The sequence below is a fragment of the Oncorhynchus gorbuscha genome, linkage group LG02 (assembly GCF_021184085.1).
Source record: "Oncorhynchus gorbuscha isolate QuinsamMale2020 ecotype Even-year linkage group LG02, OgorEven_v1.0, whole genome shotgun sequence".
Lineage (NCBI taxonomy): Eukaryota > Metazoa > Chordata > Actinopteri > Salmoniformes > Salmonidae > Oncorhynchus > Oncorhynchus gorbuscha.
This window is the reverse complement of record NC_060174.1, coordinates 58,341,316-58,365,739: the sequence shown is the minus strand read 5'-3', so window position 1 is coordinate 58,365,739 and position 24,424 is coordinate 58,341,316. Positions and strand designations below refer to the sequence as shown.

The window sequence follows — 24,424 nt, the reverse complement described above, 5'->3', positions numbered from 1 at the left end:
ACCGGTGGTATGGGAGGTGGACGCGGACATAGAGCGGGCGTCACGTGCAGAGCCCACTCCCCCTGAGTGTTCAGCTGGGCGTCTGTACGTTCCATTTGATGTCCGCGATTGTTTGATCTGTTGGGCTCACACGTCACCCTCCTCTGGTCATCCTGGCATCGGTCGGACGATGTGCCGCCTTGCTGGGAAGTACTGGTGGCCCACTTTAGCTAAGGATGTGAGGGTTTATGTTTCCTCCTGTTCGGTATGCGCACAGTGCAAGTCACCTAGACATCTGCCCAGAGGGAAATTATAACCCCTTCCCGTTCCACAACGACCTTGGTCACACCTATAGGTGGATTTCATGATGGATCTTCCCCCGTTGCGGGGTAACACCACGATCCTGGTCGTTGTGGATCGGTTTTCTTAGTCCTGCCGTCTCCTTCCTTTGCCCGTTCTCCCTACGGCTCTACAAACTGTGGAGGCCCTGTTCACCCTCGTTTTCCGGCACTACCGGGTGCCTGAGGATATAGTTTCTGATCGGCATCCCCAATTCACGTCTAGAGTCTGGAGGGTGTTTATGGAACGCCTGGTGGTCTCGGTCAGCCTTTCCTCAGGTTTCCACCCTGAGAGTAACGGGCAGGTGGAAAGAGTCAACCAGGATGTGGGTAGGTTTCTGCGGTCCTATTGCCAGGACCGGCCGGGGGAGTGGGCGGTTTACATCACTGCCACTCCTCTACCAACCTATCACCGTTTCAGTGTGTGCTGGGTGATCAGTCGGTCCTGGCACCATGGCATCAGAGCCAGATCGAGGCTCCTGCGGTGGATGAATGGTTTCGGCACTCAGATGAGACATGGAACGCTGCCCCTGTGTGGCTACAACGGGCCATTAGGAGGCAAAAGGCGAGTGCCGACCACCACCGCGGTGAGGTGTATGCACCGGGGGATCGGGTCTGGTTCGCGACCCAAAACCTGCCCCTTCACCTTCCCTGCCGGAAGCTGGGTCTGCAGTTTGTGGGGCCATATGCTGGCTCGTAACGGGGTAACACCACGCCATCATGGACTCAAGGCGTCAGGCGAGGGGCCTTCAGTACTTCATGGAGTTGGAGGGGTACGGCCCGGAGGAGAGATGCTGGGTACCGGTGGAGGACATCCTAGATCCTTCATTGCTACAGGAGTTTCACCGTCTCCACCTGGATCTCCCTGCATCCCGTCCTCCGGTTCGTCCCCGAGGCCGGTGTCGGCGCGCAGCTGGAGCCGCGAGTCAAGGGGGGGCTACTGTCAAGACTTCCGCCGAAGTCGGCCCCTCTCCTTGTTCGGGTCCTTCTGTTAACCTGATTTAGAATTCCTCACAATAAAATGTAGACCGCATTATCTACCAAGAGAATTCTCTTCGATTATAATCACAGCCGTATATATCCCCCCAAGCAGACACATCGATGGCTTTGAACAAACTTTATTTAACTCTTTGCAAACTGGAAACCATTTATCCGGAGGCTGCATTCATTGTAGCTCGGATTTTAACAAGGCTAATCTGAAAACAAGACTCCCTAAATTTTATAAGCATATCAATTGCGCAACCAGGGGTGTAAAAACCTTGGATCATTGTTACTCTAACTTCCGCGACGCATATAAAGCCCTGCCCCGCCCCCTTTTCGGAAAAGCTGACCACGACTCCATTTTGCTGATCCCTGCCTACAGAGAGAAACTAAAACTAGAGGCTCCCACGCTGAGGTCTGTCCAATGCTGGTCCGACCAAGCTGACTCCACACTCCAAGACTGCTTCCATCACGTGGACTGGGATATGTTTCGTATTGCGTCAGATAACAACATTGACGAATACGCTGATTCGGTGTGCGAGTTCATTAGAACGTGCGTTGAAGATGTCGTTCCCATAGCAATGATTAAAACCTGTTGGGGACACCCGTTCCAAGCTGGGACCTCCCCCCCCCCACACCCTCAGCTGGAATGTGGCGCATGGAACGCAAAAATATTCCTAAAAATATTTAACCTCCACACATTAACAAGTCCAATAGCTCAAATGAAAGATAAATAAGTTGTTTATCTACCCAGCAAGTCAGATTTCTAAAATGTTTTACGGCGAAAACATAGCACATATTTATGTCAAACCACCACCGCAGACATAGCTCATTTGCATAGCCAAGTAGGAAAAAATATGCAATCAACAAACGCAGGATTAAAAGAAAAATCATTTCACTAACCTTTTGAAATCTTCATCAGATGACAGTAATTTAACATGTTACACGGTACATAAATTTTTTTCAATAATCTGCAATATATATCCATAAATCTCTGTTTACAATGACGCATCGTTCAAAAAATGCTACTAAAATGTCAGGAGAAATGACGATAGCTCCGGCAGATAACGTCAGCTAACAAGGAATACACATCATAAACTTTGACTAAATATGCATGTTCTACATATGTATAGGAAGATACACTTCTTCTAAATGAAATCGCTGTGTTACATTTCATTTTTAACGTTACAGGTTGCGTTCACTAGGCTATACTAGGAGTCGGCGCTCCAAATGTAGCATTCTGGCTCCTCTATCTTGGAGTCCACCGAAACCCAAATTTACCACATAAATATTCCCTTACCTTTGCTGTTCTTCCATCAAAAGACCTGGAAGGGATTATACTTACCAAAACAGCGTTTAGTTTTCAAGTCTGCGTCTTTCGGTTCTCAAAAACTACACATTTCGGTCAAAATGTAGCCAAAAGTCAAGTGGATGCGCACCAAAATGTCGAACTTACATATTATATGTCGAGTAAACTTGTCAAACTAACTTCATAATCAAGCTTTAACATGTTATAAAGGTGTACAGCAATTGTGAGGACGAACAGAAACACAGGCATCGTTCAATCGATCTTGGAAAAAAGACAGGACTTGACCAGAGTGCGCATAAAAGTGACCTGTTTTTTCCTGTGACCGAGAACTTTCGGCAAGCTCAAACTCCCGTGAGCGCGCGATTCTCACAATGAGAAGCCCCATTGAAAGCAGGGATCGCGCTGAACACGTAGGAACTGTTCCCAGAGCTGTAACTGTTTGTGAAGGGTGTTTGCGATGACGTCAAAGTTGGGCCAACTTTTATCATGACAAGAGATAGTTTGGGAGAATGCATGCCCTGACAGTTCTGCTTTACAGAGAGACAAAATTTAAACGGTTTTAGAAGCTTTAGAGTGTTTTCTATTCGATAATATTTTTTATATGCATATATTAGCAACTTTTGCAAAAATTTATCCTGTTTAATAAAGAATATGTATATACTGCACTCAATACCATCTACTGTATCTTGCCTATGCCGCTCTGCACCATCACTCATTCATATATCTTATGTACATATTCTTTATCCCCTTACACTTGTGTCTATAAGGTAGTAGTTTTGGAATTGTTAGCTATATTACTTGTTGGTTATTACCGCATTGTCGGAACGAGAAGCACAAGCATTTCGCTACACTCGCATTAACATCTGCTATCCATGTGTATGTGACAAATAAAATTTGATTTGATTTTTAAAGTTGGGTACATTTTGTCCCATTCCTCCTGACAGAGGATGTGTAACTGAGTCAACTTTGTAGGCCTACTTGCTCACACACGCTTTTTCAGTTCTGCCCAAAAATGTTATGTAGGACTGAGGTCAGGGCTTTGTGATGGCCACTCCAATATCTTGGCTTTGTTGTCCATACGCCATTTTGCCACAACTTGGAGGTATGCTTGGGGTCATGGTCCATTTGGAAGACCCATTTCCGACCAAGCTTTAACTTCCTGACTGATGGCTTGAGATGTTGCTTCAATATATCCACAAAATGTAACTTTCTCATGATGCCTTCTATTTTGTGAAGTGCAGCAAAGCACCCCCACAACATGATGCTGCCACTCCTGCGCTTCACGGTTGGGATGGTGTCCTTGGGCTTGCAAGCCTCCCCTTTTTTCCTCCAAACATAACGATGGTCATGATGTCCAAACAGTTCTATTTTTGTTTCATCAGACCAGAGGACATTTCTGCAAAAAGTACGATCTTTGTCCCCGTGTGCAGTTACAAACCGTAGTCTGTTTTTTTTATGGCGGTTTTGGAGCAGTGGCTTCTTCCTTGCTGAAGGCCTTTCAGGTTAGGTCAATATAGGACTCGTTTTACTGTGCATATAGATACTTCTGTACATGTTTCCTCCAGCATCTTCACAAGGTCCTTCGCTGTTGTTCTGGGATTGATTTACATTTTTCGCACCACAGTCCGTTCATCTCTAGCAGACAGAACGCGTCTCCTTCCTGAGCGATATGACGCTGTCCCATGGTGTTTATACTTGCGTACTGTTGTTTGTACAGATAAACGTGGTACCTTCAGGTGTTTGGAAATTGCTCCCAAGAATGACTTGTGGAGGTCTACAGCTTTTTTTCTAAAGTCTTGGCTGATTTCTTTTGATTTTCCCATGATGTCAAGCAAAGAGGCACTGAGTTTGAAGGTAGGCCTTGAAATAACCACAGGTACACCTTTAATTGACTCAAATTACGTCAATAAGCCTATCAGAAGCTTCTAAAGCCATGACATCATTTTCTGGAATTTTCCAAGCTGTTTAAAGGCTTAGTGTATGTAAACTTCCGACTTCAACTGTAAATAAAAAAATGTCTTCTCACTGTCAACTGCATTTATTTTTGGCAAACTTGACAAGATTCAACAACTGAGACATAAACTGAACAAGTTCCACAGACATGTGGCCAACTGAAATCGAAAAATGTGTCCCTGAACAATGGGGGGGTCAAAATCAAAAGTAACAGTCAGTATCTGGTGTGGCCACCAGCTGCATTAAGTGCATCTCCTACTCATGGACTACACCAGATTTGCCAGTTCTTGCTTTGAGATGTTACCCCACCAAGGCACCTGCAAGTTCCCGGACATTTCTGGGGGGAATGGCCCTAGCCCTCACCCTCCGATCCTACAGGTCCCAGACATGCTCAATGGGATTGAAATCCGGGCTCTTCGCTGGCAATGGCAGAAGACTGACATTCCTGTCTTGCGAGAAATCATGCATAAAATGAGCAATATGGCTGATGGCATTGTTATGCTGCAGGGTCATGTCAGGATTAGCCCAAAGGAAGGGTACCACATGAGGGAGGAGGATGTCTTCCCTATAATGCACAGCGTTGAGATTGCCTGCAATGTCAATGAGCTCAGTCCGATGAGGCTGTGACTCACCACCCCAGACCATGACGGACCCTCAATCCTACTCCAGAGTACAGGCCTTGGTGTAATGCTCATTCCTTCGACGATAAAGCCGAATCTGACCATCACCCCTGGTGAGACAAAACCACGACTCGTCAGTGAAGAGCACGTTTTGCCAGTCCTGTCTGGCCCAGCGATGGTGGGTTTGTGCCCATAGGCAACATTATTGTCGCTGATGAGGACCTGCCTTACTACAGGCTTTCAAGCCCTCAGTCCAGGCACTCTCAGCCTATTGTGGACAGTCTGAGCACTGATGGAGGGATTGTGCGTTCCTGGTGTAACTCGGGCATTTGTTGTTGCCATCCTGTACCTGTCCCGCATGTGTGATGTTCGGATGTACCGATTCTGTGCAGGTGTTGTTACACGTGGTGTAATATGTGAAGATATGTGAAGTAATTTTTTTTAAACTAACTATCTTTTAAAGACAGGGTCCTGAAAAAGGGACGTTTCTTTTTTTGCTGAGTTTATGTGTGTATATATTTCTGTCTGTCTGTCTGTCTGTCTGTCTGTCTGTCTGTCTGTCTGTCTGTCTGTCTGTCTGTCTGTCTGTCTGTCTGTCTGTCTGTCTGTCTGTCTGTCTGTCTGTCTGTCTGTCTGTCTGTCTGTCTGTCTGTCTGTCTGTCTGTCTGTCTGTCTGTCTACAGTACACGTCAAAAGTTTGGACACACCTACTCATTCAAGGGTTTTTCTTTATTTTTACTATTATCTACATTGTAGAATGATAGTGAAGACATCTGTCACGGCTCATGTCAGAATGAGTGTACCAAAGCGCAGTGTGGTAAGTGTTCATGATGAATGTATTACTCAAAACACTCAAACAAAATAACAAAGAGGGAAAACCGAAACAGTCCTGTCAGGTGCAGACACTAAACAAAAAAAAACTACCCACAAAACCCAAACGAAAAAGGAAAACTTATACAGTGGGGAGACTAAGTATTTGATACACTGCCGATTTTGCTTGTTTTCCTACTTACAAAGCATGTAGAGGTCTGTAATTTTTATCATAGTTACACTTCAACTGTGAGAGACGGAATCTAAAAATCCAGAAAATCACATTGTATGATTTTTAAGTAATTAATTTGCATTTTATTGCATGACATAAGTATTTGATACATCAGAAAAGCAGAACTTAATATTTGGTACAGAAACCTTTGTTTGCAATTACAGAGATCATATGATTCCTGTAGTTCTTGACCAGAATGGACACACTGCAGCAGGGATTTTGGCCCACTCCTCCATACAGACCTTCTCCAGATCCTTCAGGTTTCGGGGCTGTCGCTGGCCAATACAGACTTTCAGCTCTCTCTGGCAGCCCTGGTGCATGAACCTTCACTGGAGGAACCGGGCCGCAGATCATCGCCTGACGAACCAGACCACCGATCATAACCGGAGGCTGGGGACCGTCGCTGGAGGCTCTGTGCTAGGGACCGTCGCTGGAGGCTTAGTACGTGGCGCCGGAACAGGTCTTACCATACTGAGGAGACGTACTGACAGCCTAGTGAGTGACGGTACCACAACACATCCGGGCTGGATACTCACTTTAGCTCGGTGGTGTGGAGAGCTGGCACAGGAAGCACTGGGCTATGATGGCGCATTGGAGGCATAGTTCGTAGAGCCAGTGCAGGACACACTGGAACGTGGAGTCGCACCAAAGGTCTGGAGCGCAGCACTGACACAACTCGTCCTGGCTGGATACCCCCTGTAGCCCGGCAAGTGCGGGGAGCTGGAACAGGCCGCACTTGGCTATGCTGGTGAACCGGGGACACCGTGCGTAGAGCTGGCGCAGGATAACCTGGACCAAAGAGACGCACTGGAGGCCAGGAGCGCTGAGCCGGCACAATCCGTCCTGGCTGAATGCCCACTCTAGCACCGCCACTGCGGGGAGCTTGCACAGAGCGCACCGGGCTGACACACTGAAGGCATGGTGCGCAGAACCGGATAGCATGGTGCTTGACCGGTCACTCGCTCCCCACGGTAAGCATGAGGAGTTGGCTCAGGTCTGAACCCTGACTCTGCCAATCTCCCCGTGTGCCACCCCCCAAAACATTTTGGGGGCCTTCCTCTCGTTCTTGCCTCGCTGCTCCAACTCCTCGTAACATCGCTGTTCCGCCTTTGCTGTTTCAATCTCCTCCTTTTGACGGCGATACTCCCCGACGTGTCTCCAGGGTCCTTTTCCGTCCAGGATCTCCTCCCATGTCCACTCGTTCCTTTTTCCATGCATCTTGGTCCTTTGGTGGTGGGTAGTTCTGTCACGGCTCTTGTTGGAATGAGTGAACCAAAGCGCAGTGTGGTAAGTGTTCATGATAAATTTATTACTCAAAACACTCGAACAAAATAACAAAGAGGGAAAACTGAAACTGTCCTGTCAGGTGCAGACACTAAACAGAAAACAACTACCCACAAAACCCAAACGAAAAAGGACACCTTATATATGATCCCCAATCAGAGACAACAATAGACAGTTGCCTCTGATTGGGAACCATACCAACATAGAAATAAAGAAACTAGAATGCCCACCCTAGTCACACCCTGGCCTAATCAAAATAGAGAATAAAAACATCTCTATGGCCAGGGCGTGACAACATCAAAACTATTAAATAACACCAAAAAAGTGTTAAACAAATTAAAGTATATTTTATAATTGAGATTATTCAAAGTAGCCACCCTTTTTAGTGCGTTTGTGTCGAACAGTAGTGTTGTAACAAGGTAGAGTTGGTATACAGAAGATAGCCCTATTTGGTAAAAATCTAAATCCATATTATGGCAAGAACAGCTCGAATAAGCAAAGATAAATGGCAGTCCATCATTACTTTAAGACATGAAGGTCAGTTAACCCTCCCGTCATCCTTGGATTGTGTCTAGACCCCGAGTCCTCTGGGTCACCCTGTCCCTTATTGGCTAAAGGCCCAATGGGCGCAAGTGTGACAGTATGCGTGTGAACAGCCGTTGCAGATGTATTTCTTACACCTGCAGCACACCGTATGTGTGTCTTGGAGTCCTTCTTCGGTGGACAGAGCTGACAACTCTTCCTCGTACCTGCCCCGGGGGCCAGGGCAGCGCGCGGGGCAGCGTGCGGGACAGCAGCGGAGCGCTGACGCCGCTTCGGTGCGGGGGAGATGCTGCCTTCTTTGGATCAGCGGCTTGACGAGCTCCTTTCCCAGCTTCTACAGGAACACCCTGCGCTTCTTCCGCTTGCGAGGCATCCAGTCAGCCTTGATCTCGCGCCATATGACAAAGGCGTTGTAGGAGGACACGTCGAGGTTGTTGTGGAAGACGACCAGGAGCCAGCGGGCAGTCATCTGTCTGCAGCTGTACGTGCCGACCTCCTTGTCCAGGTTGTCCACGCCGCCCTTGTTGCAGTTGTAGTCTAGCACGAGGGCTGGCTTCCTGTCGCGGCGATCGCCGACTTGGGCCTCTGTGTGCAGCGTGCTCAGAAGCAGTACGTTCTTGTTTTTCTTTGCAAGGTAGGACACTAGAGTGGCGGTGGGCGTGAAGGCATACCTGGAGAACAGGCCCTGTCTGACCTTTGACTCGAGCAGTGCCGGTGGGAGCTCGTTCTTGTTCTTTCTCACAGTGCCCACCACGGTAAGGTACCGCTCGAGAAGCCGCTGTCCCAGTTCGTAGGAGGTAAAGAAATTGTCACACATGACGTTGCGACCGCTCAGTCCCGTTGTCAGATCGAGGACGACGCACATCCCCCGGTTATTCTCGGGGCCTCCGCCAGCCACCTTGCCCGTGCAACTTGCATCTTCCAAACGTAGCTGGACATTGAGTCGCAGACCACCCACGACTTGATACCGTATTTCGCCGGCTTGCTGGGGATGTACTGACGGACAGGACAGCGGCCTTTGGCAAGGGGAGAAGAGATTGGTGTCATAATCGGCTCGTTGGGGCCAATGAGTGCTACGTTATACATATACTTGCTCTCTCTGCGTGCGCACACACACACACACACACACACACACACACACACACACACACACACACACACACACACACACACACACACACACACACACACACACACACACACACACACACACACACACACACACACACACATCACCTTGGGCTGTAGAGGGCCGGCAGCCGCTGCTGCCACAGGTCCCAGACCTCTCGTATGGCTGTCAGTTTGTCCGTGGCGAACCTCGCGGGTCTCGACTGGCGGTCTTCGAATCACAGCAGCCTTGAATACCTGTGACAGACCTTGAGTGGCATGGTGGCTCGGAACACGGTCCTTCCGCTCTCCACGTCCCACAGGCTGGCCGCAGCCTCGACTCGGGACCTGTAGACACCCGCTAGGATCAGCAGCCCTACGTAGGCGCGCAGGTCGGAGGCGTCCATGGCACACCAGCTGTCGTCGCCATATTTTCTCGCCACGTGCAGATTCGTCATGCCCACAATTCTCCTTTCTATCTCCGGTGTGACAAACAGGTGGAATGTGGACGCGATGTCGCGGGCGCGCGACACGTGTTCGTCCTCGGAGGCTTCATCGCGCTCGTCCTCGCGGTCGTCCTCGCGGTCGCCCTCGTGTTCATCCTTCCTCCTGGTCTTCCCCCGAAGAGTGCGAAGAGGCCTGGTCAATAATGTTATTCTTCAATACAATGAAGGAATAATTTTTGTAGTTCAGATAGAGCCTGGTCAACCGTGGGGGCAAAGGCATACACAACAGTATCATCGGCATCCAAGTGCAGGTCAAAAGAAAATGGAGAGACATGTCGATATTCTTAATGTAAAGGAAACCTGATTTGAACAGGTTCAGTAGATATCCACTGTGTTCTGTCATGTCATTTTTAACTCCAGACATAAAGTAATCCTTCTCACCCCCCCCTTTAAGATCTAGATGCACTATTGTAAAGTGACTGTTCCACTGGATGTCATAAGGTGAATGCACCAATTTGTAAGTCGCTCTGGATAAGAGCGTCTGCTAAATGACTTAAATGTAAATATAAATGTAAATGTAACATAAAAGAGCACGTATGTATAGATTGTTTTCATGTAGGTAGGCCTATCTTTCACACTTCAACCCTCTCTTTAGGCCCAACTGGGTTTAAATGGCTTCCTCCGTTTCATTTATTTGTATTTATTCATCAGTGTTTATTTATTTTTGCTGCTTGGGGGTAATTGTTATTGCTTGGATAACCTTATCTACTATTATGTATTGATATTTTAATTTCTTAATATGTGGTGCGTACTGCGCAGAAAACTAGATGAATAATTGTAAGAATCATTGTAATGTTTGTTTAACAATGTGTCCATTAATCCTGTAAGGGATGAGTTGCCAACTGTCTATTTGAATAAATAAAAGTATCTGCTTCAGAGGGAAGGCTAGACAGTATCCGTAATATCTGCATGATCCACATGGCCTAGTTTCTGAAGTCTGGTGTGGAGTTAACTCATTTTAGACATAGTATGTGCATCCTGTACTTGTTATTGTACATTGACCCTGACATAACCCTGAGCTGCAATGCATGCATAGCCTACATTTACTTTAGGAGTGAAGACATAGACACTGAATGGTACAACACACTGAGTAAGTTATGTCTCTGTCTAAAAGCAATAATTTTTGAGGAAATCAGCAACTGGTCAACTACTATGCAATTGCAAAACTATGATGAAATGTATAATGACAATGCTGTTACCGTATTAATTAAAGTTACTAGGTGTAAGTGCAAGTGTAAAGTGTTGCTCAAAATATAATTTGTATAGCTGACTGGTTTATATCCACCCCCTCTCCACTCTCTCTGTGACTGTGACTCACCTATCATCTCGAAGCGAGAGAGGAAACGCAGGAAGAAGTTCTTGCAGGGGTCGGGCATGGCCACTGTGCCAAACTCTGACACCATGATGCGGTTCCTCTCGCTGTTCTTCTTGTAAGCATCACTCTGCAGAAAGCGACTCCTGTAGGTCACCTTGCCATCCTCAATCTTAAACTGGTGCAGCATGGCCATCCCATCAAACCAGTGGTTGTAGCTGAATAATAAAGGACAGTGGGGATAGGTAAGGGCAAGGGAAAGTGTTAAAAAAAACCTAAGGTTGATGTCTGCGCCCCTGAGTAAATCTAATTAGCATAATACAAATATCCCCATAAAAATATGTCAATTTAAGCTAGAGACATCTGTTGTTTTTGCATTGGATGCATCTCAATCCACCACATCTGCTTAGTTAAATAACAGTTAAATAAAATAGAAAGGTGACAGCTCGAGATCAGTGTTTTTCAGACCAAATTGGGTTCTCACAAAATCGTTTGTAGCATCCGAATTGTTTAGCCTACAAACTAGTATGACACCTCAATGGAAAGATGAGACTCTTATGAACATTATGGTGTTCTCTGTTTTGATCTACACTTCGTCTGATGTGGGACAAGTCTGAAGTCGGTACAGCTGATCTACCAACGTCTGTCTACAGTGTCCGAACTGTTTGGACTACAAACGAATATATGGTGAGACGCTCACAAACATGTCGGTTGTTTTGCTTTTTGAATGCACACAGGCTTCAAGACTTGTCTGAAGGTCCCCAATTACCTATCCCAAAAATTTATGGAAGGATATATGGAGTCTGTTTAGTGAAAAGAAAAGGGGGTTCAGTAAATAAAAAAATAAAAAAACATCTCTCAGATATAGTGCAGACACTTCAGAACAATCTTCCTTTAGATTTTTTGGGGGAACAATCTGTTGTTCCATGTAGTGAATGTGTTATCCATGTGGGCTAATAACAGGGGTCTTCAAGGGTTCTTAAAATTCAAAATCAAATAGCAAAATGATCCTGGTACGACCGTCATAAAACAATTCAATATAGCTTAGTAGCCACCCCCCTAGACATGGCTTAGACTCTTATGGGTTAAAGGTTAGGGATAGGTTCAGGGTTAGTGGATAGAATAGGACAGTGAAGATAGATTAGATTAGTCATTAATAAAGTGGAAGTGGATTCATCATGCATTCGTATAGCGTGGTTCTAGATCTGTTTGTATTATCTTGCCAACTCCTATGGTTGTTGTCCATAGCACTACAGGAGATGACAAGACAGCACAAACAGGTCTGGAAACAGCCTAACGTCCTTATATTTTTTTTGTTAAATGTAACATAGTTTGGTGAACTGCTAAAAAGGATATGTGTTGATGTATGTCTCTGAACCCCATCCTTGATATGCCAATGTGTAGCCTACTTGTACTTATTTTTGTTTTATTCTACTGGTCTAATGGCTGCAAGTTGTTCCAAAAAATGTGGCTAAAGGTTTGACTCACTGTTGGTTTCCGAACTCAAACTTCCCTGGGCCGTTGCGGAGGAGGCTGCCTCGGATCCAGGTTGGGATGGTCCCACACAACTCTGTGGCGATGGGCTCTGGGGTCTCCTCCACGGACCGCACCAGAGGGGCGATAGACTCCAGACCCTTCAGCTCTAGCTGGTTACACTTATTGAGCTCCTTTGGCTTGGCATCACTAGACGGTGTGATGGTCGCATCTGCAAAAAAATGATAGATACTTTTATTTTTGTGTATCTTGAACCTCTAGGATGCTGTGAGTCCCACGACACACACACCAGACCGTCATGCATAAGAACAGCCCTTAGCTGTGGTATATTGGCCATATACCACACTGCCTCGTGCTTTATTGCTTGATTATAAAATGTAATTATGAAGACTGTTTGGACTTGGCAAGAGATTTTTGCTCTGATTAAGCTCAGTAAATACCTTAGTTCTCCACACAAGGCCTCAGTCACAGTGAACTGTTTATACACCAAGCAGATGCATAGTCTTACCACCAGAAAAATCACCACCACAAAATACTTTCACAAATCCTTTTGGGGCCTTATGCTTGCCTTGCAAAAAACTTATTTGTTCCTCTTGAATACCCCCCTCCCTCGAGCATCACATTTGGTACCTGCATGAATCCCCCAAGCACCCCATTGGTTCCTGCATGAACACTCCCAAGATACATAGGTACGGTTCTATATTTCAATATGAATGTCAATACACGCAACAGGTCTATAGTGAGGTGATTTCCCATAGTTAAAGTTCCCTATTATGAGCTATAATGCTAATATTTGTGTAAACTCTTCAGAATTGCAATATGTGGATGTCACTGAGTAGACTGATATGCAATGTCATGGATCCATACCTAAGGCTGCACATTGCAATATTAATTTTCAGTACATTGTAGACAGACTTATGAGCTGAATGTGACTCATTTCACAACAGTTTCAAAGTCCCACAATAAGTGCTATGAAGCTAATATTTGAGAATTTTTCACAGTTGTGTTCTATGGGTATCACTGAGTAGGCTGACGCCCCATTTCATGGGTGCACAATCTCTAGCTTAGGCTGTACAGTCAAATATCTATGTTCAATAGGCTGTATAGTGAGCTGATTTCCCACAGCTAAAGTTCTCTAATAAGACCTAAGATGCTAATATGTGTAAGCTCTACATAGTTGTGTTCTGTTGGTGTCACTGGGTAGGCTGATACCCCATTTCAATGGGAGCACAACCTTTAGTTTAGACTGAACAGTCCAATATGTATGTTCAATGGTTATAATAGGCTGAATGCTTAATGGTGCTAACTTCACACTTGTTTTTAGAGTCCCACAATAAGAACTAAGACGCTCATATTTGTGTTAACGAGTGTTTTCCACTAGCGCTTTCTGTCTGCTATACAGCAGGTTACACACACTAATTTTTAGCCGGATAGCCTATTTTTTCCACTTAAATTAATTAGGCTACTTTTCAATTCGCGAGTCAGAAAAAAAGTTAGCCGGGCCTTCTCCCACTCGAACTGGGATTGGAAACTCCAGTCCTTAGGGGCCCGGTTGGTGTCAGCCCCAGCTAACACACCAGAATCCAATAATCAACTAATTATGATCTTCAGTTTAGAATGCAATTAGTTTAATCAGCTGTGTTTGCTAGGGATGAGAAAAAAGTGTGACACCACTCCGGCCCCCAAGGACTGGAGATGCCCATCCCTGCTAGAATGAACAAAATGCATCTATTGACAGGACAGGCACCTGTCAGTCACAAAGTTAACGATCACAGGGAAACTGTCTGTCCCGCCTCCGGTACTTGTGTTTGTTATGTAGGCTGTGGTGGCAGTAGAGAGGAAGAGGAAGAGATAAGTTAGTTTTAACAGTGGCCAAGTAAGCTACTATGGCTATTTGATCATAATGTAGATCTAACAGAGTGGTATACCATCGAAAGCGATGGAGAAAATGCATAACATTTTAATAACATGGAAATAGCTGTTCTATAATTCAGCCTACAGTAGCAGCCAATGTGTGGAGTTAAATGTAGGCCTACATTCCATTAGACTTTGGGGAAAAAAACATGCATGGCTTGACCATTAACCTGTTCATCCACTTGTCCTTCAAACAAGGAGGTTGTCACACCCTGATCTGTTTCACCTGTCTTTGTGATTGTCTCCACCCCCCTCCAGGTGTCGGCTATCTTCCCCATTATCCCTTGTGTATTTATACCTGTGTTCTCCGTTTGTCTGTTGCCAGTTCGTCTTGTTTGTTCAAGTCAACCAGCATTTTGTGTCTCAGCTGCTTTTTCCAGTCTCTCTTTTCTCGCCCTCCTGGTTTCGACCCTTGCCTGTCCTAACTTCGAGCCTGCCTGCCTGACCACTCTGCCTGTCCCTGACCATGCCGACCTTTACCTTTACCCCCCTCTGGATTACCGACCTCTGCCTGAACCTGCCTGCTGCCTGGTACTGTTGCCCCACCTTTGATCTCAAAACAAGTGCATCTACTCACGATCAAAGCTGTAAACAAAGTCCTGTTCAAAATAAATGGCACAGATCCATAAATAGAAATGATCTATTTGCATATAGGGCTCCCGAGTGTCGCAGCGATCGAAGGCACTTCATCTCAGTGCTAGAGGTGTTGCTACAGAACCTGATTTTATTCCAGGCTGTATCACAACCGGCCATGAGCGTCGTTTGGGTTTGGCCTGGTTAGGACATCATTGTAAATAAGAATTTGTTATTTACTGACTTGCCTAGTTAAATAAAGGTTAATGAAAATATCAAATGAAATAATGCAGCTCTAACTGGTTATGTCGCACAGGTCTGAAGAGTATGGGCTGATTCATGCGCAATAAAATTCTACTGCGATGCGTCCGCCTAGAGCAAAATCTCTTCCATAGTTGTTTTGTTTCGGTATGTTGCATTAAAAGTGACAATTGCCAAAGCAAAGGGAAACCTTAATAGGTCTGGAATGTTGAGTGAAGTTCAATCTTGTGCTTCTTAGTTTGCTGATATTTCTTCTGTGTACAGCATGGCAGTCCCAGGGAGCTGTGTGGCAGTCTCTGACTACTGCGTGCCCGCACACGGAACAGCTTAGAGTGAACATAGATGTAGGCTCTCGTCAGTATATACAGTTCAAGTAGGAAGTTAACATACACCTTAGCCAAAATACATTTACTCTCAGTTTTTCACAATTCCAGACATTGAATCCTAGTAAAAATTCCCTTTCTTAGGTCAGTTAGGATCCCCACTTTATTTTAAGAATGTGAAATGTCGGAAAAATAGTAGAGAATGATTTATTTCAGGTTTTATTTCTTTCATCACATTCTCAGTGGATCAGAAGTTTACATATACTCAATTAGTATTTGATAGCATTAGCTTTAAATTGTTTAACTTGAGTCAAACGTTTCGGGTATCCTTCCACAAGCTTCCCACAATAAGTTGGGTGAATTTTGGCCCATTCCTCCTGACAGAGCTGGTGTAACTGAGTCAGGTTGGCAGGCCTCCTTGCTCTCACACGCTTTTTCACGTTTTTCAAATTTTTTATGGGATTGAGGTCTGGGCTTTGTGATGGCCACTCGGATATCTTGACTTTGTTGTCTTTAAGCCATTTTGCCATAACGTATGCTTGGGGTCATTGTCCATTTGGAAGACCAATTTGCGACCAAGATTTAACTTCCTGACTGACGTCTTGACATGTTGCTTCGATATATATCCACACAATTTATTTTGTGAAGTGTACCAGTCCCTCCTGCAGCAAAGCAGCCCCACAACATGATACTGCTTGTGAGGTTGCTTCTTCGGCTTGCAAGCCTCCCCCTTTTTCCTACAAACATAACAATGGTCATTATGGCCAAACAGTTCTATTTTGTTTCATCAGACCAGAGGACATGTCTCCAAATAGTACGATCTTTGTCCACATGTGCAGTTGCAAACAGTCGTCTGGTTTTTTATATGACAATTTGGAGCAGTGGTTTCTTCCTTGCTGAGCGGCATTTCAGGTTATGTCGATATAGGACTCGCTTTATAGATACTTTTGTACCGGTTTCCTCCAGCATCTTCACAAGTTCCTTTGCTGTTTTTCTGGGATTGATTTGCACTTTTCGCACCAAAGTACGTTCAACTATAGAAGACAGAACACGTCTTTTTCCTGAGCGGTATGATGGCTGCGTGGTCCCAAGGTGTTTATACTTGCATACTATTGTTTGTACAGATGAACGTGGTACCTTCAGGTGTTTGGTAATTGCTCCTAAGGATGAACCAGACTTGTGGAGGTCTACAATTATTTAAAGGCACAGACAACTTAGTGTATGTAAACTTCTGACCCACTGGAATTTTGATAAAGTGAATTATAAATGTAATAATCTGTCTGTAAACAATTGTTGGAAAAATTACTTGTGTCATGCACAACGTAGATGTCCTAACCGACTTGCCAAAACTATAGTTTGTTATTAACAAAACATTTTTGGAGTGGTTGGAAAACTAGTTTTGAGTCCAACCTAAGTGTATGTAAACTTCCGACTTCAACTGTAGATTGTAGATAGCAAAAGAGTGTTCTGTAAAAAGTATTGCAGAGGATAAAGTTGAATATTGAAAACATTGTTAATTTCATTTCTATTTGTTTCCATCGTCACCAATTACATTTCATAGCCAACATATTTTTACATTTAAAATAGATCAAGTAATGCCAAAAACAAATCTACATCACAATACAGTAATTGTTTCAGAATTCACCCACAGAAATGACATGCTTAGAATTACTGGGTGTATATAAAGGCCCATTGTTTTATTTGAGTAACGATTAATAAGAGTGGTGTGATGGGGTAGACCAGTGGTTGCTGGAATAGGCTCAACACTAGAGCCATTGTCAACCTTCGTAGACTATTTTATTAAATCTCATGTGCAAGCATTTCCATCATATGTAAAATACTCTATATACTTAATAAACAAAATCTCACTAATAACGATATTAACAGAAGACTGCATTTTGGTCACATTAGATGTCGAGGGTCTATATACCAGCATTCCGTCTCAAGGACAAGGTCACTATTTCTGTCGGCTGGGTAGTGAGACAGACAGTGTGTGGTTAGCAGGCCATGTGTATGTTTGTGTGTATGTGTGTGCGTATGTATGTGTGTGCGTATGTATGTGTGTGCGTATGTATGTTTGTGTGAATGTGTGGGCGTGAGAAGTCAGTATAAAATGAATTGTTTTGTATTCTTGACTGTAGAATGTTCCCGTGAATAAACATTTGACCATTGTAGTTGGGTCTCCGCCTGATTAATTTCAACCAGTTTCCTACAAACTCTGGGTTTCAGGCTTAGAGTAATATAATTAAATTGGGTTATGTTCCTGGAGAACATAATTCTCTTAACACAGCCCAGCTCACTATTTGAGAGATGGAGATACCAACGAATACACACCAACAAATTTGATTTTAGAGCTGGCTGAATATGTTTTGACATATAACTATTCCAGATTTGATGATGAATACTACCTCCAAATGAATAGAACGTCGATGGGCTCCACATTCGCTCCGAGCTATGTTCATCTTTATGTGGGTATTTTTGAACAACATTTTTGTTATGTTCTGTCAATTACTGATGCCCCCTTTAAGAATTGAGCAGTGTTGATCTATGTTGTTCTGGTACTAACTCGTTTTAGTAAATGTGAAGCTCCAGTTCACTTCCTTGTATTCGGAATCTTTCTTATTATATAAATAAGTAATAAGAGCTAAGACATTATAGTTTTGTTAACAATTTTTTATTTTTGAATAAAATCCTGAAGTGGTATCGATATATTGACAAAAAAATGTGCATATGGGGAGGAACGGGAGAAGAGCTGTCAGACTTTAGGGTATTACTCAATGACATTGACCCCAATCTCAAATTCACTATTGAATGTGACTCTAAAAGTGTTCATTACCTCGATATGTGAAATGCGAAATCAAATGAAACTCTGTTTACAACACTGTATAGAAAGGAAACACACAGAAACACTCTATTACAGGGGGACAGCTTCCACCTTGAAGCATTAAAAAGAGGACTTCAAGAAGCCAGTTTTTCAGACTGCGCCATATATGACACTCCACGGAGGACAATATAGAAAAAGCAGCAGAGATGCGCAATAGGATTCTAAAAATAGGCTACTTTCCACAATGTGTGGATGAAGCTCTTCATTTGGCATTGGGAAAACATGAGCTGAACTTCTACTAAAACGACCCATTAGAGCTAAAGAACACTCTGTAATGTTCACCGCCACATATACTTTGAACTCACAAACGTGGGAGATGCTGGCAAGAAACACTGGCATGTTTTATCATCGGACCCAGCTTTGACAGCTGAATTTAAGAATCCCTCTCACAGCTACACTGCTGCTATAATTAATTTAGTCACTTCCTGTTGTACGGAGAATAAGGAAGAGCTTGGATTTCTTTATTTGGAAAGTTAGTTGTTTAAAAGAATATGGTAAAGTTTTTTGTAGCGACCTAGCTTCTTATGTTGGATCACGTAACATCAGTTGCTGGGACTGCATGTATCTTTCCAGTTATCCTGCCGACAAAGGACGGGTCTGAGGAGCTTTTGGCGTCGCAGCTTGCCTAGCTGCTAGCTATCTGGACATCAAGCTAGCGAGGTGTTCTAGAACGCTGCCTGCGATATGGTTAGCGAATGTGGCTGGGACCGCGGATTGTCCCAGGTTTGTGGCTGTCTAAATCCCTGCTGTTTGTTGTTTTAAATTTTCCCCGTGATCTGCCCTGTCTGGAACTGCGAGGAATAACATCCTAAGATACTTTGCTAGCTACGATGACAAAGACCAAAGCCGATGGGAGTACCGTTGAGGTCAGTGCCAGTGGTGTCTTTCTATCACACGTGAAGGATCTTTTAAACAAACAAAAATAAACCTATAAGCAGTTGCTACAACAACAAGAAAATGGTTTTAAGTGTTTTGTCCAAATTCTCATGGATTCTACTAATAAAAGAATGGAATACCTGACCAGAAAGGTCCAGGACCTGAATAACCGTTTGCAGTTCTCCAAGGGTGAGCTCGACGAGTTGAAACAGGAGAATGGCAAGATGACAGCAATCTGTAAGTCATTGAGAGAGGACATCAGTTCTGTGTGTGAATCCATGATAACAATAACAGATAAATTAGACAATCTCGAGGGACAATCAAGGCGAAACAACATGGTTGTGGACGGAATTGCAGAATCTCCACATGAGACCTGGATAGAGTCTGAGGACAAAGTGAGGGAAATGATCTCTGAGAAATTGAAGATGGACCACGGGAAGATTGAGATGGAGCGTGCCCACAGGACTGGAAAACCCACCACCAGCCCAAGCAAAAGGCAAAGGCCGATAGTGATCAAGTTCCTGAGGGTCAAGGACAAGGTAGCTATTCTGGAAAGAGCCAAGAACTTGAGAAGAATCTTCCTCAACAAGGACTATCCTGAAGCTGTGCGCCAGAACAGGGAAGAACTGATCCCAGCCATTAAAGCTGCCAGAGCGCGTGAGGACATTCCATACATCCTCATTGTCTATGACAGGCTCATTGTCCACCATCCCACCCAAAAGCTTGGAAGCGATGAGAGAGCCAAGCCTTTTGGGTTTGCAGCCTCAACCCCGCAGCACACACACACACCAATTGATTAATGGAATGCTGAATTTATATATTTTTCTCTTGCTTTGTCTGCTCTTTCAATATCATGTCTATCTCTGATAAACTACTCAGGAAAGGGCTGAAATTAGCCCATATTACTATATATAGCCTTAGAAATTGTAACGGATTCGTCTGAGGAGGAGTAGCAAGGATCGGACCAATGCACAGCTTGGTAAGTGTCCATGATACTTTAATAATCACTGAACATGACAAAATACAAAAAATAACAAAGGAAACAAAAACCGAAACAGTCGTGAATGGTGACACAAACAACAAAACAGGAAACAATCACCCACGAAACACAGGTGGGAAAAGGCTCCCTAAGTATGATTCTCAATCAGAGACAACTAATGACACCTGCCTCTGATTGAGAACCATACCAGGCCAAACACAAAACACAACATAGAAAAACAAACATTTATAGAAGAGACAGAAATGCTTAAGGGGGAGGAGTTGCTGTATATATTCAGAGCCATATCCCTGTAATGCTTAGAGAAGATCTCATGTCAAGTGTTATTGAAGTGTTGTGGTTGCAGGTTAACTTGGCACATCTAAAGCCTTTTCTTTTGGGGTGTTGCTATAGGCCACCAAGTGCTAACAGTCAGTATCTAAATAATATGTGTGAAATGCTTGATAGTGTATGGGATGTAAACAGGGAGGTCTACTTTCTTGGGGAACTGAATATTGACTGGTTTTCATCAGGCTGTTCACTCAAGAGGAAGCTTCTTACTGTAACCAGTGCCTGTAATCTGGTTCAGGTTATTAAATCAACCTACTGGGGTGTTTACAAACAATACAGGAACAAAATCATCCACATGTATCGATCACATCTTTACTGTAGATTGTTCTAAAGCTGTGTCCGTACCCATTGGATACAGTGATCACAATATAGTGGCTATATCTAGGAAAGCCAATGTTCCAACAGCTGGGCCTAAAATAGTGGATAAGAGATCATACCAAAGATTTGGCTGTGACTCTTAAGTGGATGATGTTAAAAATATTTGTTGGTCTGATGTGATTAATGAGGAGCATCCAGACGCTGCACTTGATGAATTTATGAAATAGTTTCTTCCAATTATTGATAAACATGCAACTGTTAAGAAACTGACTGATAGAACTGTTAAGGCTCCATGGATTGATGAGGATTTGATAAACTGTATGCTTGTAAGAGATGGGGCAAAAGGAGTGGCTAATAAGTCATGCTGTACATCTGTACGATACTTCTCCTTTTTTGAAGAAATGTATTTGGAACTTCTGGCCGCTTTTGAAAAGTAACTCTAAGCTATAATGCACGCATTTTCCCTCTAAATGCCACAACCCCTTTTCTCGGTTTAAATTTGAGGAACGATGTTGTTCAACGTGAAACATCATCACACTTCTGCCTGCCTCTGTAAAACATATATATTCCCTATTCAGTTTAGTTTTAAATTCTAATCATCAAAGTAAAACCAACCCAACTTCTCAACTTACCATACTCTAACATTTAAACGTACCATGTTTTTTGCTTAACTTATCATATGTCAGTCGATTCATAAATAGCTATAACGTCCGGATAGCCCGAAATTGTATCGTATCTCTCCGTTATTCCCTACATTTACGTTTAGGTGACTTTCTCTTCTATGATACTTTTATTTAAATACGACTCCCATCTCAATACATTATTCCACCAGATCATTTTGGGCAAAATAGCGTATTACATCGAAATTGTCTCGCCATTATCTTTAATGACTTATTTTTTCAATTCTATCTAAAACACATAATAAACGTTCATTTCATATCTTTTACAAACACTGGCGACCGTATTTTTCAGGCAAAACATGCAAATAGGTCAATTACAATCTAAAATCAATTTTAGTTAACCGCCTCGGACGGGAACCGAACCGTGGATGAGACTGCTGCGCTCACCACTATACTACCAATCCTGGAACTGATTATGATTCTCCGCAAATAGACTCATCTTCTCTGTTTAAATTTGTAACTCCGACATTTAGACAACAGAAAATAGCCCCAATTTAGACGCCCAAAGTTTTCTCTCAATTAGAATTCTCGTTAATCTCGCTCCCTTTGTATCTGAACCTTCTCTTTCTTTACTCGATTGTCGCCTCTGACTTTCCCCACAGTTAAATTACAACCTGTTGACGACTTTTGCAGGGAGTGTTACACTCCTGGGCGAAATTTCCAATTTCGTTACAATTAAACCATCTTGTATTTTTCTTTTGACTCCCCTTATCCATTTTTCTCAACATTATTATTATAATTGTCCGTAGTCCCAAAACTTCGACACCGGGAATTCCCAGAAAATCGTCCTAATTTAAAACCCTTCCTTGCTATATTCGTAATATCAGCTTCCATTCAGGTTCTTTGTCTGAGTCAGATTTTGGACGCCACCCTTCCATTCTCTTTGTTCTCGTATTACGGTAATCTCCCGCTAGTTTCCGACACTTCTTTTGAGGAATTTCTAAACAATCCTTCCTTTTCTGTCTGACTATTTGCGTGTCTCTTTTATGGAAATCTTATCAATAGCTTTGACTTTTGAATCAGATATTAGGACTTACCTTACAACTATAAGCCCAGGGTTTGTAAAGCCCTAGTTTATATCCTATTTTCCGGTTGTGTCAGAGGGCTTTTAAAGAACGCTAATAATCGTTATCTCACGCCACTAATGCATGGAACTTTCCTGTCTATAGATATGGCTTTTATCTAATTTATTTAGATTTAAGTCCCCTCTCCTCCTTATTTGGATATTTCCGTAGTATTAGTTGAATCGGAACGATGGTCAATACTGCCACTATTCAAATGACCAATCCAGTTATCTTGCGCATTCTTGCCGTCTCCCCACGCCCAGTATTTGTATCTTGCGCATTCTCACCGTCCTATCCCCCAGTACCTATTTAATATCCCGTCTTAATCTCGGGCGGGTGTGCCTCTCATGATTAAGTTTAGTTTATTTACGGTAGTGCACATTACCACAGGTTATTTTCGAACCTGCTTCAGTGTATATCGGTTATACAAAACCCAGTGTATGATGGTCATACAAACCCAGTGTATATCGGTTATACAAAACCCAGTGTATGATGGTCATACAAACCCTGTGGGAATAGCAAAGCTCCCATTATTGATGAATCCTGAAAATTTCAGAACATCAATTAAAGAAATCCCCCCAGAATCGAGAATAAAGGCTACTTTACCTGCTGCTGGCTGGGAAAGCATTGTTTGTTTGAATCTGTCACCTTCCCTGTACTCCGTGATAATACGCAGGCCTGAATTTGAACCTCAATTCAGAGGTCAGGGCTTTAGTAAAACGAGTCAAAAACTTGTCCGTGCATGATTTTCAGCGTACTACCTCCAGATAACAGGGAGGGAGGGGTATTTAGATCCGGGATTGAAGGACCAATTGTTAGAGGAATTCTAAATTCCTATATGTTTTGTAGCCAAAACCAAATTCGCACTCTTTCTATTTCATTAATGAGTTGTAAATTCATTAATTATGCATGAAGTAGATCGAGACCAGTCTTAAAAGTCAGGTAACAGCGTTTATTTCAAGAGAGTACTGCCACATACACATTTTTCTACAGGTTATAAACTGAAAATGACGTCAGCGTTTTCTAAATGTTCTATCTCTTCATAGAGGCCCTATAGTTTCTCGAGCTTTTGCTCCACGCCTGAAGTCAAGGTCAGTCAGTATAAATCAGCATTCTAGACAGTCTGGAGATAGTCCGTTCCTGCCACCTGGAAATAGTACATTCATTTGTACAAGGAACAGACCGTCATTGTTACTAAACTCCTGACTACATTATATACAATTGGGAATGGGAGCAAGAGAGAAAATTCATATGTACAGTATATTATAGCATTTGGACTAGTCAGTTCTGATTGGAATGTATACATAATTAGTCATTTCAACCATCATTTCCTCCAACACAATCCTAGAGAAAATGTGTGGGCAGAACTGAAAAGGCGTGTGCGGCCAAGGAGGCCTATTCTATAACCCTGACTCAGTTACACCAGCTCTGTCAGGAGGAATTGGCCAAAATTCACCCAACTTATTGTGGGAAGCTTGTGGAAGGCTACCCGAAATGCTTGACCGAATTTAAACAACTTAAAGGCAATGCTACAAAATACTAATTGAGTGTATGCATACTTCTGACCTACTGGGCATCTGATAAAATTAATAAAAGCTGAAATAAATCATTTTCTCTAGTATTAATCTGACATTTCACATTTTTAAAATAAAGTGGTGATCCTAACTGACCTAAGACAGGGAATTCTTACTTGGATTAAATATCAGGAATTGTGAAAAAAAGGAGTTTTGTGAATT

At 43.4% G+C, this 24,424-nt stretch overlaps 1 protein-coding gene across 1 annotated transcript in view; it reads right to left on the bottom strand.

Moving 5' to 3' along the window:
* LOC124005302 (beta,beta-carotene 9',10'-oxygenase-like) overlaps positions 1 to 24,424 on the bottom strand; it is a 102,421-nt gene that overhangs the window by 66,769 nt on the left and 11,228 nt on the right. The window contains exons 2-3 of the mRNA XM_046314440.1: positions 12,463 to 12,679; positions 10,981 to 11,192 (exon numbers count right to left, since the gene is read on the bottom strand). Coding sequence (XP_046170396.1) covers positions 10,981 to 11,192; positions 12,463 to 12,679 — 429 coding nt within the window. The remainder of the gene's footprint in view (positions 1 to 10,980; positions 11,193 to 12,462; positions 12,680 to 24,424) is intronic.